General features: G+C 39.5%; 1 protein-coding gene across 1 annotated transcript; it reads right to left on the reverse strand.

Moving 5' to 3' along the window:
- Nucleotides 1-4,404: 4,404 nt before the first annotated feature.
- surf4 (surfeit 4) lies at nt 4,405-13,705 on the reverse strand. The gene is made up of 6 exons (XM_037752921.1): nt 13,458-13,705; nt 10,486-10,672; nt 8,323-8,399; nt 8,182-8,225; nt 7,365-7,551; nt 4,405-5,764 (listed from the first exon to the last, which is right to left on the reverse strand). Exons 1-6 carry the CDS (start codon nt 13,503-13,505, stop codon nt 5,498-5,500), a joined length of 810 nt encoding a protein of 269 aa, XP_037608849.1. The 5' UTR covers nt 13,506-13,705; the 3' UTR covers nt 4,405-5,497.
- Between the last annotated feature and the right edge of the window lie 3,008 nt (nt 13,706-16,713).

The raw sequence follows: 16,713 nt of genomic DNA on the forward strand, positions 1-16,713 counted from the left end.
GGCCCTGCAGACGCCCGTTCCAGCAGGTCCGAGCAGGAGGAGAGATCGCAGGTATGGGTCGAGGGACCTCATAATTACTTGACAATAGATAAACTGGTAAAAAAAAATTCGGAAACTTGTGTTTGGTCGATTATTTCTCTGTTGTTATAATGCTAATTGGCATTGTATTTTACATCGTTGGAAAGCCTGTTTATTTACCTTCGCAATGATGTCCAACTTGTAAGGATCATGCATTTGTGGGATGAGCAGCACAGCTGATTATGTGGGGAAGGCCCAAGAAAAATTTGCCAAAATGCTCCGTCAATGGTAAACAGTGTATTCTCCTGTTGGAATTGACTCTTGTTTTGAGTTGTTTGGTGGATGCGATGATTGAACTCTCTATCAGTAACAAGGAACAAACAACACATATTGGCTATTTTACAGCCTCAGTAGCGGTGGAAGATCCATACGCAGCCACAACAGCCTGGCACCTCCTCCTCATGCTGGTCACCAACCTGGTCACACGTTGCTGTGGGATGGCGTTCCATTCCTCAACCAGGATTCGTTGCAGGTCAGCCAGCGTGTTTGTGTTGGTCACTCTAACACGTACAGCACGCCCAAGCTGATCCCACATGTTGAATTGGGTTGAGGTGTGGACTCTTGGCAGGCCGTTCCATTCTCTCTACTCCCACATTGTGGAGGTAGTCTGTGATAACCCTGGCTCTGTGGGGGCGAGCGTTGTCATCTTGGAGGATGAAGTTAGGTGCCAAATTGTGGAGATATGGGATCGCCACTGGCTGCAGAACTCATCCCGATATCTCGCATCATTGAGATGGCCTTCAATGATGACAAGCCTTGTTTTGCCAGTGAGGGAGATGCCGACCCACACCATGACACTGCCCTGACCAAAAGCTGTTACTTGATCGGTGCAACAATCAGCATAGCGTTCTCCGCGTCGTCTCCATACTTTGACCCTGCCATCCAACTTTGGCAGACAGAACCTGGACTCATCACTGAACATGACATTCCCCCACATGTTCAGGTTCCATTGTCTGTGTTGTCGACACCAGGCAAACAGGCCTGACGGTGAAGGGCAGTCATTGCAGGTTTCCTGGCAGCCTTATGAGAATACACTGTTTACCATTGGCAGAGCATTTTGGCAAATGTTTCTTGGGCGCTCCCCACATAATCAGCTGTGCTGCTCATCCCAAAAATGCATAATCCTTACAAGTTGGACATCATTGCGAAGGTAAATAAACAGGCTTTCCAACGATGTAAAATACAATGCCAATTAGCATTGTAACAACAGAGAAATAATCCACCAAACACAAGTTTCCAAACTTTGTTTTTCCAGTATAGATAGATAGATAGATAGATGTTGTGTTACAGCAGCAGGTTAACCTGGCAATGCACGGGAACAGTAAATCAAATATAATATTTATAATATAAATATAATATATACATTAGCAAAGTGTGCAAGTTACAATGTTTTGATTTTAAATAGAAAAAATAATTGAGGTAGTAAATGTGCAAATGTAGATGTGCAAAATTCAACATGTGCAAGATTATTGTAGGAGCAAAAACAGAAAGGAGTATGGTTCAGACAGAAACTATAAAGCTGAGAGTCTTGTGAGATTTATTATAAAAAAAGAACACATTTAAAATCTGCATATTTGAAAAGTCTCATGTGTTTTAAAGACCAATTAACACAACAACCGCATATGCCCAATAACAGCTAGTTCTTATTTATTCAACAGAAAATATCTTTAAAGCGCTTACATCTCTAAAACAAATAAATACAAAATAAGGTTTGGAGAGGCTCACATGCAAGGTTTTCTAAGTCAAATGGAGGCTCCAAATAAAATCTTATTAAGAATATATTTTTTTTAAATAATATGATATACAGGATTCAGGATCTTTTCCACTGGCTTGCTACGTTTTATCCATGTGCTGTTATGAAGGGTCTGCTTCTCCTGTGGCAGATTCTTATTTGGTCACACCTATTGAGGCCATTTTTGTATCAGAGCAAGTGATGGAAGTACAGACTGAAGTGGATAATGACTATCATTACGGTTGGCACTGTATTCATTATTATTATTAAATGAAACAACCATGACAAGTCACATATAAAGCAAACACACAGGTTTCCTGTTCCTCATGTCTGCTTGTGTTTTGTCCCTTGAGCTGTCGTGTCAAAGATGGGTGTGCCGAGATAAAAAGCAAGTTTGGCTTCTCACATCAGATGTGTGTCCATGTCCTCATCTGGCTCAGGAAACACTTATCTGCTTAGGTCTACATCACTGCAATACATTTCATTACAACAGTACAGCACCTGTCAGTTCATGCTCGTAAAAACTGTTTATTAAAGTTCATGGTATCTTTTATAAATTCTAGCTCTCAGAATTTCTTTCAGAAGGAAACACTAAACAACACACACAAAACAATGTTTTTTTTTTCCATCATGGCAGTATTCACAAGCCCCCTGCTACATGACGACACCAACAACCACCTTCAGATTCTGTACGTATGTAGAAATGTCATTATACTCTGTCCAAGGGCTGAGCAGTGTGGAGAAAATCAAATATCACAATATTTTTGACCAAATTGTGACGATATTTCAGGGTTGACTATTGATGCTTTCACTAAATATTTACAAAATGAGATTTTTGTTAATCATCAGTAATGTGTAGGGCTGAACGGTTTTGAAAAACTATCTGATTGCAATTAATTTGACGATTTTCGATATGATTTTCAATATTAAAGGGACTATTTGTAACTATTTGTACAGAGATTTACGTTGTCTTCTCATTACCGACCGGGTGCCGGTGTCTCCTCTGCTCTCTCCGGCTGCGGGCGTTGAGAGCAGGGAGACACGCTGGAGAGCCCCGCTGCCTCAGCCTGCACTTAGGCAGGAAAAGCCAACACTAGGATCAGATCTAAATCATGTTCATGGAGAGACCTTCGTCTGGTCAGCTAACATTACTGCCAAGCAGCTGAAATATAGAGTGATATTGTGGTTTTAGCTGACTTGTGTCGCCTCACTGTTTTGAGTGATGCTCGTTCAGGTATATTGAGAGCGAGCAAGCGCGAGCCCGACGCTGACTTTCGTGGATTTCACGGCCACAGGTGTCGCTGTTAAGAAGCATCTCTGAAAGTTACAAATAGTCCCTTTAAAGGAAATGATAATTTTTACATCATTATTCTCATTTTCATTGAAAAACATATTAAATAATAAGGTTGGGATTTTTGCAGGTATCTGTACCAAACAAAGATGTTTTCTTAAGTCTGTAGAATATGATGTGTAGGCCAGGACATCTCTGCAGCACGACAATATGTAATTTAAAATGGTATTTTGACACACATTTCACCTTTAACAAATATTGTGCCTTCTGCGATTTGAAAATTTCAATAGGCCATATTACAATTTCGATAAAATTCTGATTAATTGTGCAGCCCTATAATGTGGATATAATGTCTAAGTGGGTAAAGGCAAATAGTAGAACGGCTAGAACAGTCTGGTAAGTTCAGAAAATCATATCACTTTACTGTAATGCAGCCTTTAAAACCAGGAAAACACTTGTGCCATATTAAGATATCCAACATTTTATATCACAATATTGCCCAGCTCTATGCCATATCTTATTTTTATCAGTGTGGCTGAAAATGAATTAATGTTCCATTGCAGTAAACTTTTACCACTTCAGCCCATTAGAGGTCAGTATTTGCTCTAACTCATTGACCTTACAACAAGCTGATTCCAACATCTGTCCAATACGAACTTCATTCATACAGTATTGCAAAACAATGTTTTGATGTCTTCTCATTGCCAGGCTGTGATATCCAACACTGTATGTTAGTACTCCATAGCATGTTTCATCGGTAGAGTCGACATTAAAGAGGACCTATTATGCTTTTCCCCTTTCCTTTAGTGTGTTATGAAGTTTTTTGTGCATGTAAAAGGTCTAAAAAGTGACAAAGTCCACACCAAAGGAAGATACTATCCCCCACAGAAACACTGCTCCTGAGCTGCCTGAAACGCCTCGGCTGAAGGCCTGCCTTTTTGTCCTGTAACGTGATAATGTCACCAAGCAACGCACTTTTCCTAGCGGCTAGTTTGGCACACCCTCAAACAAAGTTATTTAGAGTGGAGTCCGGAAAGTTAAGTTCAGTTGACCAATCACAACAGAAAGGGCCAGCTGACCAATCAGAGTAGACGGAGTTTTTTGAGAGTGTGAAAAGAGGTGCTGCAGCCGGTATGAGAATAATAAAGCATTTTTCGAACATTAATGCATGTAAACATGTTCTAGTAACCAAAATACGTGTATGCACCTGAAAATAAGCATAATAGGTCCTATTTAATTTGATTATCTGGTACACCAATGTCCTTCAGCCTCTGAGTACATCATAAAACCTCGACCAAGACAGTGACTTTATATTTTTGAACTTTTATTTCTTCGCCATGAACTTCCAAAATCAAAAAACAAATGATCAAAAATACAATATAAACTTCTGAAAATCAATACACTGAATATTTTTTTTTATTTTCTTACACATGGCAAAAAACACTGAGCAAAGACAAAGTCCGGATGGCTAGTGACTCTGCTTAGTCCTCTTTGCTTTTCTAGATCGCAGAATATGGTGTTTCACAAACGTTGAGCCTCTCCCCTCTATATTCCCCGATCATATACAGTTCACTAGTTAGGCATTTGCCAAAAAACGTACAGTACAAAGTGCCCAATAACAAGTACTGGAGCTAACAATTGTGTTGAAGCTTTCAACCAAGCATGACTGCAATCCACCACTTTGTACATAATGTACACGTTCCCCCCCTGATTCGACTCCAAACAAACAAGAGTCAGTTGAGATTGAAGGTGTACAGATGTGTTGAAAGGCTAGGGTGTCAGAGAAAAAAAAGAAGAAGAGGGGAGATGAAACCCGGAGAGTCAAATCAGTGCCCAAGTTCGATATGGTGAGTAAGTCTCAGACACTCCAAGATCCAACGGCAGAAAAAGACCAGCATCCATGGGGGGGAGGGGTGGGGGACAAACTACTGCACTCGATCCAATTCGCTGGTTTTATTCAGAAAATATGAATGTTAATCTATTATAACTCATGGCATAACACCCATAAAATACAATAAATTATGTCATTCCTTCTGCACACAGAACAAAGAAATCCATATATCCCACATTAGCTGTTTACCTTGCACTTTGAAATACATGGGCCTTTTTTATTCTTGTTGTCATGGAAAAAGAGGACATACAAGAAGGGTTTAGAAAAAATCTGCATATGTTGAACTAAAAAACAAAAACAGCAGCTGGGAGGAAAATAGAAAAATTGTCCATAGATGGGAGAGGTGGTGTCTGTGGATTTGGCGAAATAAAAAACAAGCTAGAAAAAAAACAACTGTGTACCCTGGTGGGGGGGGGAACTGCAGGAGAGGGAGGGCCTTTGTGTCCCGGTTGGTGGGGTGAAGTTAGTGGTGCTGTGCAATCCTCTTATCTTAACCCCACTTTGCCTACCACTCTTTCTTCTTCTCATCCATGGACACGCCACCAGGTCCAAGTGCCACCACCAACAGCAGACCGCCGATGACCGAGGTGGTCTGGAAGAAGTCGTACTTGAGGAAGTCGTGCATGGGCTTGTAGGCGGGGACGGACCAGAAGGCGTTGAAGTAGACGTTGATGGCCAGGAGCCACACGACGAGGGTCAACGCCGCCAGCTTGGTTTTGAAGCCGATGGCCACCAGGATGATGAGCGCAGTCCCAACCATGTTCTGCAGGATCTGTGGAAGAGTGTTAATGTAGGTGGGTGAAGATTTTCACTTTACAGTAGGTGATCATCACTTCACACAGGGGTGCTACTGACAAATTTCAAGTCTGCAAATTAATTTGCAGACACTTGTTGTACTAAAATGAATAGAACTCCAAAGCTGAAATGTTGTGGTACACTTTGGAAAATGCATGGCAGTGATTTTAGTATATTTGATTTAGAGATGGGAACGATCAGATCCAATATCGGGTTCTGATATGATGTAATTAATGTAACGGATATCGGACTGAGGTTACGGATCCATGTACCGATCCATATAAATATGTAATAATGGTGGAGAATGTCCCTCCTCCTCCGCAAAAAAGCTAGTTAGCAACGCTAGCGTCTTAAGCATGGCAGGTTGAGTGGCTGCTCCAAGCCCAGAACAGAAGGCAAACATGATAAACAACACATTACTATTGTTTGTATTTTCACAGCAAAGGTCCTCTGGCTTTCAACCGGGCAAACACGGCCGGCCAGTCGTTTGTTTTATCACAGAGACGTCTTTCGGCTTGTTAAACAGGCAGTGAGAGCCACTCGCAGTGCTCTCAGTAAAGATTCATTCAAACACTCAACTAGTGTGTGTGTGTATAAACTAACACAACCTGCCATTTGTTTTATCACAGGGGTGGTCTTTCGGCTCTTTAACGGGCGGTGAAAGTCACTCGCAGTGCTCTCAATAAACCATTCATCATTTAGGCTACTTTTAGCAGGTATTAATAATCTAGCTTGTTGTATATGTTGATTTCTAACTCTGCATGGTAATCATAGCAACCTCTCCTCTCACCACTTCCTCTATTCAACATCCAACACAAAAAGACCTCTGGCCTCTCTTCTTATTACTTGATCAAAATTAATTTGAGTGGATAAAAACATCTGGTCACACCCAAGCCCCCAGGAAGAGTGCCGGTCGTCGATCCCAACTTTCATAGTGGCCAAACGCTGTATCCAGTTCTCTTAATACATCCATGGTCACACCACACACTAAACTTTTTACATTTTTTTTTTTTTTACTTATTTGATAGTGTAGATATTTATTTCTCTACATAGTTCTTGCACTTTTATTTCAAATAGTCGCTTGTTTAAACCTTATGAAGGAGTTGCCATTGCACTCCTCTTTTAAATTCTTATTACTTTTGAATTAATGCATAGAAATCTACTAGTAGTTGAATTTCTGGGCACTTAATTTGTTCAAGTTTTTCAAAACATTAAAAAGGATTTGCTATAGCAATTTGCACCCCTACACCTGTTTTTATGTGAAACCCACTTACATTTCAAATAAATTGCTTTTGAATACATTTCAATTTAATGCAAAATTGCAATGCAATGCAAATTTTATGCAAAAAGAGCTCATATATTGGAATTATATCCGTATCAGCATATATCCAAATTCAGGTATCAGATTCAGAAAGCAAATAAGTGTATTTCCCAAAATGTTGACTTTTTTATTGAAGTCTAAATCTAATTGCTTTAGATTATGTGGCTGTCCGTAAGTACGTGGTGGCGTAACATTGGTCTTAACTTAATGATGAAATATCCATCTGTGTTAAATGAAGGTTGTTGTTGGTACTCACAGAGAAGAAGTTGGAGTCGAAGTGCAGCAGAGTCATGAACATGAGCACTAGCAGTACTCGACCACCCAGCTGCATGTACTGCTTCGGCGAACTCTCTCCCATGGAGGGGACTCCAGCAAACATGCTCTTTCCTTCCGAACGAGACTCGGCCAGCAGCAGGAGCAGACCACCTCCGAGGGCCAGGTTTCTGGGGGAGGAGAGAGGATGAATATTTCAGACGAGCAGAAACATATCTTTCAGCATTAAGTTTACCCTGAACTTATACTAACAACCAACATCATATGAATTAAAATACACATATTGCAGAAACAGCAAAACTACAATGCAGCACTGTATTTAAGGGATTTCTCTGATGGCCGATGACTCATCTGTCTGCCTGTCGATGTTTAAATAAATCACAGGTCTTGCTCACGGTAATTGTTGGTGTCTGCTTGACAACTGAGAGGCTCTCTCATTTACTACCATACCAAATTAAAATGTCCACTGCTGCAGAAAAAACACTGCATGCTGTCAAATTAATCAAGCTAGTTGTAATCTATGATCATAAGCAGTGAAATTCAAAATTGAACAGCAAATTTTTCATTTAACTGCTTCAGACTTCTGCAAACTGCCTCACACCTTTTATAACACACATTTGTACGTATACTTGAATCAGACAACTGAAACAATGATTTGGTAATATAATGATTATGTTTGAGAGTCAATAAGCTGGTGCAACCGGATACAAATATTCCAATAAACTTAAATTAATTTGTTTACGGAGGGTTATTGTGTTTTTTCTTAAACACAAACTAAATCCAAACAGAGTGACACTCACCTCATCAAAAATTTGAGGTCCCATAAAATGCTGTATGCAACAGTCTGGCGGAGAAAAAGACATTCCAGATCAGATACAAAGACATACAAAGATATTGCTTGTATACATTAAAAATGATCATTATAATGTGATAGTTCTGACCTGTAGCGCTATGATGCCAAATAGTCCAAAGCAGGCATACTGTACAAAATTTCTACTGAGGATGAGGACGCAACCACCTGTTAGGACACACACAACAAAGTGATGGTCATTATGGCTGCAACACACGTATTTTCCATTTTCTTCTTTTACAATGACAAATGCCAACATGAGCTATAAACATTTTTTTTTGTTAAGGCCACGTAGACAATTTAATTTGAGTAAAACAACACATTTCACTTCAATTTTTTTTTTGTTGCAGAAAAGTACAATAATTTATAGTTTCAGGCATATTAAGAGGGCAGTCACACTGTGTTGTGGGTACTGCTTTATTAGCCACAAGACTTTTTATAGCTGGTAACTGGTTGCTCTGTGTACTCAGCAGTAAATCAAAACGTGCCGGATAAAAATCAAACAGACAAAGGTCACACCGTTTTGTCTGTTTGTTAAACGCCCTGACGAAGACCTAGAGTGGTCAAAACATGTTGGCTTTTTAAATGATTTAGCCACTATGATAAATCATTTTTAATATTTCCTTCTCTTGTTGCCTTTTAGTCTAAGTTTTTGGAGTGCCTGGATTGCCTTCTTATTTATATGTTGCAATATTTTCATGATTCCATATCTAGTCCTTTATCTTTATCCCCACCACTCACAGTTGGCATCTTTCTCAGCTCAGCTGCCTGTTGCACCAGTACAGACTGACCTCAGGTGGCGCCTGCTGTGCACTACAACCCATCACCTCAACACAGCAACTATGTATCAGTTTAATAGAGAGAGGAGTAGGGCTGTCCTGAATACCAGTTTTTGGTGAGTAATATTCAAAGGCATTCAAAGCTTCGCTTCGCAGTGCAGTGCAGCAGGCTGACATGTTCTTCTGTCTGTCTGTCTCCATTTCCACCGTCTCAGTGCCTGGGACAGTGCTCTACATACAACAAACAGCGATATCTGTCTGAGAATAACTAATAATAATGAATGTTGAATATGAATAATGAATGTTATGGGATTATTCCTTATTTCATGGGCTATTTGGGGATTTATATTTTATTATTACATACTTATATAAACAAAAAAGCTTTCGAATACTGATTGGAGGTTGAATACCATGGCAACGGTGGAAGCTTCGAAACATGCGGGTCAGCCCTAGAGAGGAGCGTCTGTATTTTTGAGGGACAATCATTCCTTCTGGATTTCTAAATACCCTGGTATACCGTAATACCTTGATAATACCTTCTCACATGACAAGAACGGAACCTGACATCTAGTTGACATTATCTTCCGTCTTCTGCTACATTTTGGATGATGCCTTCACCAGTGTGCAGTGTGCGAACTTCTGCTCTTACAAACCATCTGCTTCAAAGTTCAAGGAGTTCAGGGATACATTTTCGCATACACTGCAATATTTCACTGATTCGTGGAAGAGTGGGCTGCCTCTCGGCTTCCTTCAACAAGTCTTGTCAGTCTCCGCTGACCCCTCTAATCAGCGAGATAACCCAAAAGGGAAGTTCAATGTGTTTGTATCTCTTACACAACCTTCTGCAAACTGTAGACACAATTGGGCTGAAACGCACTGAGCACACTCAGGGTTTCCGCCAGTGAATTGTAAGCCTAAATTGACTGCCCACCGGGCCTAAGCATTGGGTAATTATGTATTTTTAAGATGTTTTTGAATGTGTTATACAAGTAGTGAACTCCTTTAAGGAATAACTCAGGAGTAGGTTGTGTGCTTAACACTAGCGATTGTCGATGTAGAGGCGATAGAGAGAGACAGACAGAGAGAGCGAGGGAGGGAGCATGTGTGTGTGATGGACTGATGGCGAGTATTAACGTTATAGCTGTGAACGTAGCAGTGCGTATACAGTTTAGGCTGTCGGTCTCCTCGAGACACAAGCCCTGAATCATGAATCAAATTAAACATTTTCAGATTGACACAAATGATTTCCATATTCATAACGATGTCTACTTCAAACACAAACAGTTTTAACTATTTTATCTTCTTTTGTTAGCAATTTGACTCACTCCTTATTGTTGTTAGCAGATTGTGCATCACACACCACCCAGTAAAGCTACAAAAACATGTTGTGTTCTCCTGCTACAATAAAATCTGAGTTGACTCATCTCATGTCCGGATTGAAACCTGTCAAAGTGCGCTACCTCCCGCTCACTTACCCAGCTGTCCTATGAGGTTAAGCAGCACAAAGCACGTGGCCAGGAAGTAGCCACAGCTCCAGGTAGCCTCGATGTAGTCTCTCTGCTCATGCCACTGGAACCACATGCGGATGCCGTCTTCCAGGAAGGTGCTGATGAGACACAGACGCGCCAGGTGGGGCAGGTACTGTTTGGTTATCCGCAAGAACTGGACAACCGAGGGAAAGAAGAGGAGCAATGATTGACAAGAACAAGAATGGCTTGTGACTGCAAAGAACAGCAATCAAAGGATGTGGTTTCTGAGGCTTTCCCGAGAAACTGATAAACAACATTACTGGGTCACCAAGATGTAACACGTATAACTGAATTTGAACAAGTCTTTGGTTAATCCCCTAAAGACTCCCAATAATATTCTTTTTTTAAATACACTCTTTTATTGTTTTCATAGAAATGAGAAGACAATACATAACAATCCCCTCCCATTACCCTGGCAACTGAATTAGACACTGTCACAACAACAAAAAATACTCACACACCTAAGGCAAAACTAAAGCCTCCCAATAGTAATCTGACCCGCTACTCTTTGAACAGTAGGAGGAAGAGTACGCTATCTGAAGCTATGGCAGACGCATGCTACCTGTGGAGCAAGTTTTTTTACTTTTCTTTAGTAAGTGTTCATTTTGTACTTAACAATGAGAAAATACTCTATTACTTTATTATTATATTATTACTTTTCATTTGTTAAGTATTTAATTCGCACAGGAGTATACAAAAATATGCTTCACCATGTGGTTGATCCAGAAAACATGCTATATCGTGATATATATCGTTATCGAGATATGAAATGACCTATATCTGGATATAAGATTTTGGTCATGTACTGATTATTTATACTATCAGTACAACAACTATAGTAACTTTTCTCTATAAAATATTTAAGAATCACAAAAGAGAAAAAGAGCTCATACTGTAGATGATGTTATACCCCTCCAGATTACTCATTAGAGCTGCAACGATTAATCGATTATTTGTCAACGATTAAATTAATCACCAACTATTTTGATAATTAATCGGTTTCTCTGACAGTAAATTGAATATCTTTATGTTGAGGACAAAACAAGACATTTGAGGACGTCATCTTGGACTTTGGGAAAAACTGATCAACATTTTTCACCATTTTCTGACATTTTACAGACCAAACAACTAATCGATTAATCGAGAAAAAACTGCAAATATAACTGTGTATTTGAATATAATGAATTGATTTCAAAAGTGAAAAAAGGCAATACAAGTGCAGGGTGGAAGTTCACAAATCTCAAGACAATAACAGGGCTGTTCGTCCCTGTTAAAACCATCAATGGCTTATTGCATTATTACTACGAGAAAAGTAAGTACCCTACAATCTTCTCTCAAACATAATTCATGAACGGATCCTCAGATAGTACAGTGACACAGTAGAGGTGCTGTGACCTGCCCCCTTCCCCGCCTACTGAGCGGTCCACATCAGCACTGTCAGACCTCGGCAGCCTATCAGCGTCCACCAACTCCCACTATGACTGCTATGTGGGACATGAATGGACGACCTGGGAGCCAATGCGAACAAGCCCGAGGTCCCTGCAACAGTCTAGAAATAGACCATTTTATGGAGTAATATGCAAGCAACATGTTAGCTCAGGACCCCTTAGTGAAGGGAGAGTGAGAGTTTGTTACAAAGAAAGATATTTCACGTTCCCTTTTCCAAATGTTTTACAACACACAGCACTTGTGTTACGAGTGTATAAATCAATCAGTTGTAATTAGATTAGGGAACAGATGTACAGTTTTTGTCATGAGGCTTGAGTTCAGTCAACACAGCTGCCATAAACACACACACACTTCGGGACATGGTGTAACCTGACAGTACTCCTCCAAGGAGAACATTAAAAGCCTGGCATGTCCTGTAAAAACACAAGGCCATGAATTCAACACACAACACTACAGCACACATGCCTCTTACGAGCAAGTAACTTTTCATAAGGACAGAAGACACAAAACCCAAATATCTGGGGCTTTTTTCCACAGTCGACACAGGGACATGGTGTCACAGGCAATCTGAAATCTGATCTTGACATCAGTTCACCTCTTATGAATTAGTGCATTACCTGTAGTCAAACCAATACAACAAGAACCCTCACAAAGACACAGATTATAACTACAGAAAATGCAGCAGTAGCATGCATAATCCATGTTCATGGTCAGTTTTAGGTGAGTTGTGTGATGGGGGCAGCTCTGTCAAGGCCACAAAGCAGATGCTAAGTTTAGGAAAACCTGATGCTTCTCCAACTTAGACATACTATGCAACCCTAAACCACTAGTAATGCTCTTAAAAACACAATATGACAAACAAGTGTTAGCCAACAACTTGGCTTTAAGCTGAGGGATTTCACAACTGCTGGCTGGCTGGCTGAGATACTACTGTTAATAAACCAGGTGGATACACAGACAAGCTCACTAGCTGGCATTATAATGCAGCAATCCATATTTATACCTGTTGGCTTGGTTGGTTTTCTCCAAACAGATGTCAGTTTCGTTTTGTGGGTGTGAATTAATAATGCTAGCTAATCCATCTGGACACACATGACAGCACCAAACACTCCTAATGCCAATTAAGACACGAGTAAATCTGCTGCAGCTGTTGATAACAGGTCATGGTAAAGTATCAGCTAGCTATGGTGGACTTGTAATAGTCACAATGTTAGAGGAAACACTTCATTCTCAGACTAACTAGTTAGCTAGCATGCTAACAGCAGCTAGCTTCATTCTCACACAAACTAGTCAGCTAGCAGCTAGCATGCTAACAGCGGCTAGCTTCCATCACACACAAACTACTTAGCTAGCAGCTAGCATGCTAACAGCAGCTAGCGTCATTCTCACACAAACTAGTCAGCTAGCAGCTAGCATGCTAACAGCAGCTAGCCTGCTACCAGCCGTGCTATAAACATATTGAAGTGTACCTGGTCCGCCACGTCTTCCGCCGTGTTCATGAGATCCTCCTGCCCCATGTTGGTGTACTATGAAAGCTGTTGTAATAAGTGAGGCTGAAGCGCAACACAGTGAGTGATGTGTTGGTTGTAATCTCCGGCTGCTCTCGGTCTGCTCCTCCTCCCGGTTAAACCTTATTTACTTGAAGATGTCCTGATCAGAAAGGCCGCCTCCGCCCCACAATGCCCCGCGGTTTGACAAGCGAGAGAAGGAGCCCCCCTATATGGTACTGCTGCAACCGCTGGATGCCACGTATACTGATCCGGCCAGGGTTCTTCACACAGCTCACGAGCGGTGTTAGAGGCTTTTTACACAAGAAATAAGCACATTAATATACCCCCTAACTCACCTGAATTCATTTCCTACCATAATCTGTAAAATATGATCATGCACAACCATGAAAACGCTGCATACTCTTATGTAGGCTACCCAGTGCAGCTTTTATACATGGTTACACTTTTTTTGACAGATGTGCATTCCTCTAATTGTCTCTTAAAATGTATATTATTTGGTCTATTAATCCGTAATATAAAGAACATGACGAAGACAACACTATACTATCATATACTATTCACTATACTCTAAAACAGATATATTTTACATATCTTTGATATATTTGAAGTACTTGTGTTGTAACACTCTTTTTTTCTATTTCTATTTATGATTCTTGACTTTTTTAAATACTTTTATTGCAAACTACTGAATAATGAATTATACATACTAATGAATTATACATCCACAAAATGTCAATATATATTCACAATTTTTCTTTCACACATTAACACTCACACCCATACTTACAAATACATACATGCAACAAAAAATGAAAAAAAAACAACAGAAAAAGGAAAACAGCACAAAAAAGCAATGTATGTGTTCTCCTCCTCCAAGATGTGCATATTGCGTACGTCTATCGATTATGTTTGTTTGCCCAAGATCAGCCTCTGCTCATTAATAAATCATTCTGTTAATCTGAGTGCAAGTAATTTCATGACTTAATTTCCGGCCTCATATTTCATCCACTTGAAACATCACCTTTTGCACTTTGGCAGATACATGCTACCTGTGGAGCAAGTTTTTACTTTGTTTTAATAAGTAAATGCAACATACACAATGTTTTTTTGAATCCATTTTTAGACAAGACTACTCAGGTAGTTTCTTACATAGCTCCTATTTGCAACATCAGTACTGATTATTTATACTATCACAACAACTACACTAACGTTTCTCTATAAAATATAAAAAAAATCAAAAAAGAGATTAAGAGGTCATTCTGTATATGATGCTCTGCCCCTCCAGATTACTCATTAGAGCCCCAACAATTAATCGATTAGTTATCAACTATTCATTTATTTGTAATTTTTTAATATAATATCATTTATTTATGTATTAATCGCCAACTATTTTGATAATCCATTCATCAGTTTGAGTAATTTTTTAAGAAATAAAAGTCAACATTTTCTGATTCCAACTACTTAAATGTGAATATTTTCTGGTTTCTTTACTCCTCTATGACAGTAAATTGAAAATCTTTGAGTTGTGGACAAAACAAGACATTATAGGACGTCATATTGGGCTTTGGGAAACACTGATCCACATTATTCAACATTTTATAATCCAACAACTAATGAATTCACTTAAAACATTGCTTTTTGTACTTTGACTCTTCATTTCTAACTCTATTTTATCTGTGCAATTTCCTACACCAAATCATTGTTTTATATCTCATCCACTCTTATAGAGTCAGAGATGAAGAGACAGAATATAAGTTATTCTCTCCATTTCTGAGATTTCCTGTATTGTTTCCTTCCATCTTTGAATTTAAGGACTTAAGGATTTTAACCAGTTCCTTGTAATTTGCTTCATGGCTGCAGCTCTAAGTATTCTATATAAACACCTGTCTGTTCCCTGCGTTACCTCAGGTGGGGATTCTTGATGTTTTGAATACTTGTTCTTTTTTTTTTTTGTCGTATGCACCAAGATACTGACATCCTTATTATGCATGTGAAAACCTACCTCACAATAAACCTGATTCTGATCCTGAAGTGCATTCAAATGATATATATCATGATTAAATCTGAATTTGAATGCACTTTATTGAGTTGTAAATGAAATAACTGAATGCACAAATGAATGAATGAAAAAAGTCTTTTTTCTAGGAGCTGTATTACTCAACTTACTGTGAGCTATTTATTTGTTTATTCTATGTACTGGTCAAACAGACAAACAAGGTCTAACAAACAAACAAACAAACAAAGAAGCTTCAACATTACACAGCCTTCAGCCTGCAAAATTACAACAGGACAATTTACCTACTGTGTTGAACAACTTAATCCTCACACTTTTCTACAACCAGACAAACAAAATACTTCAACTGCCCAAAAACAACAGTGTGCATTCACAGATGAGTAAAGGAAAAAACAACATTAAGTGTCTTGGGAAGGTATTGGGGCAGGGTTATTTCTCTGAAACTCTACTGGATGCATGAACAAAAAGATAATTCTTCATTTGGGGTTTTGATGATGATGATGATGGAGAGCTCTGTCTAACATGTCTGTCCATAATTTCCCATACTGTAAGTGTTCAGTTGAAGTCATGTAAATGTGAAGGCCACAACATATGATTCAAATCATTTTCATCAAACCACTCAGTGACCCCTCGTGCCCTGTGGATGAGTGCAACATCATCATCCTGGTAGAGAGACAACTCCTTCTTTTGTCACCCATCTACAAAGGTCAATTACTTAATTAACATTAATGCTAAAAATGGATTAAACTTTTGCCTTCAACTAACTGTTGACTGAGCTGATGTTGGTGAGAGGATGATGAACATGAGAGAGCAGAGCTATGTGAAGGGAAATGGGATGGAGGTGTAAAAGCGGCCACATGTCGAGACCAAAGACTCGGACAAAGTCTTTAAACTTGTGCACGCTCCCTGTAAGCCAAGCAGGAAAAAATGTGGTATTTTCACGAGCAGTGGTTCAGTGTACACCGTGCCAGCTGATGTTATTTAAATGTGTAAAATATTTTGCACAATAAGCATGACTCACCCTCAACATTTACACAGAGGCAAAGGGAAGAAGAAACAGACGATGCCAATGGCTCAGAGGTTGCACAAGATATTTCAGAAGTGTAACTTACACATTAAATTAGAACAATAAGTCAGCGATAATGTGTTGCAGTGACTGTTTGGGGCCCCAGGGTCATGATTGTCCTCGACTTGATGTTT

This window comes from Sebastes umbrosus, chromosome 19 (assembly GCF_015220745.1).
Source record: "Sebastes umbrosus isolate fSebUmb1 chromosome 19, fSebUmb1.pri, whole genome shotgun sequence".
In the NCBI taxonomy this organism is placed as follows: domain Eukaryota; kingdom Metazoa; phylum Chordata; class Actinopteri; order Perciformes; family Sebastidae; genus Sebastes; species Sebastes umbrosus.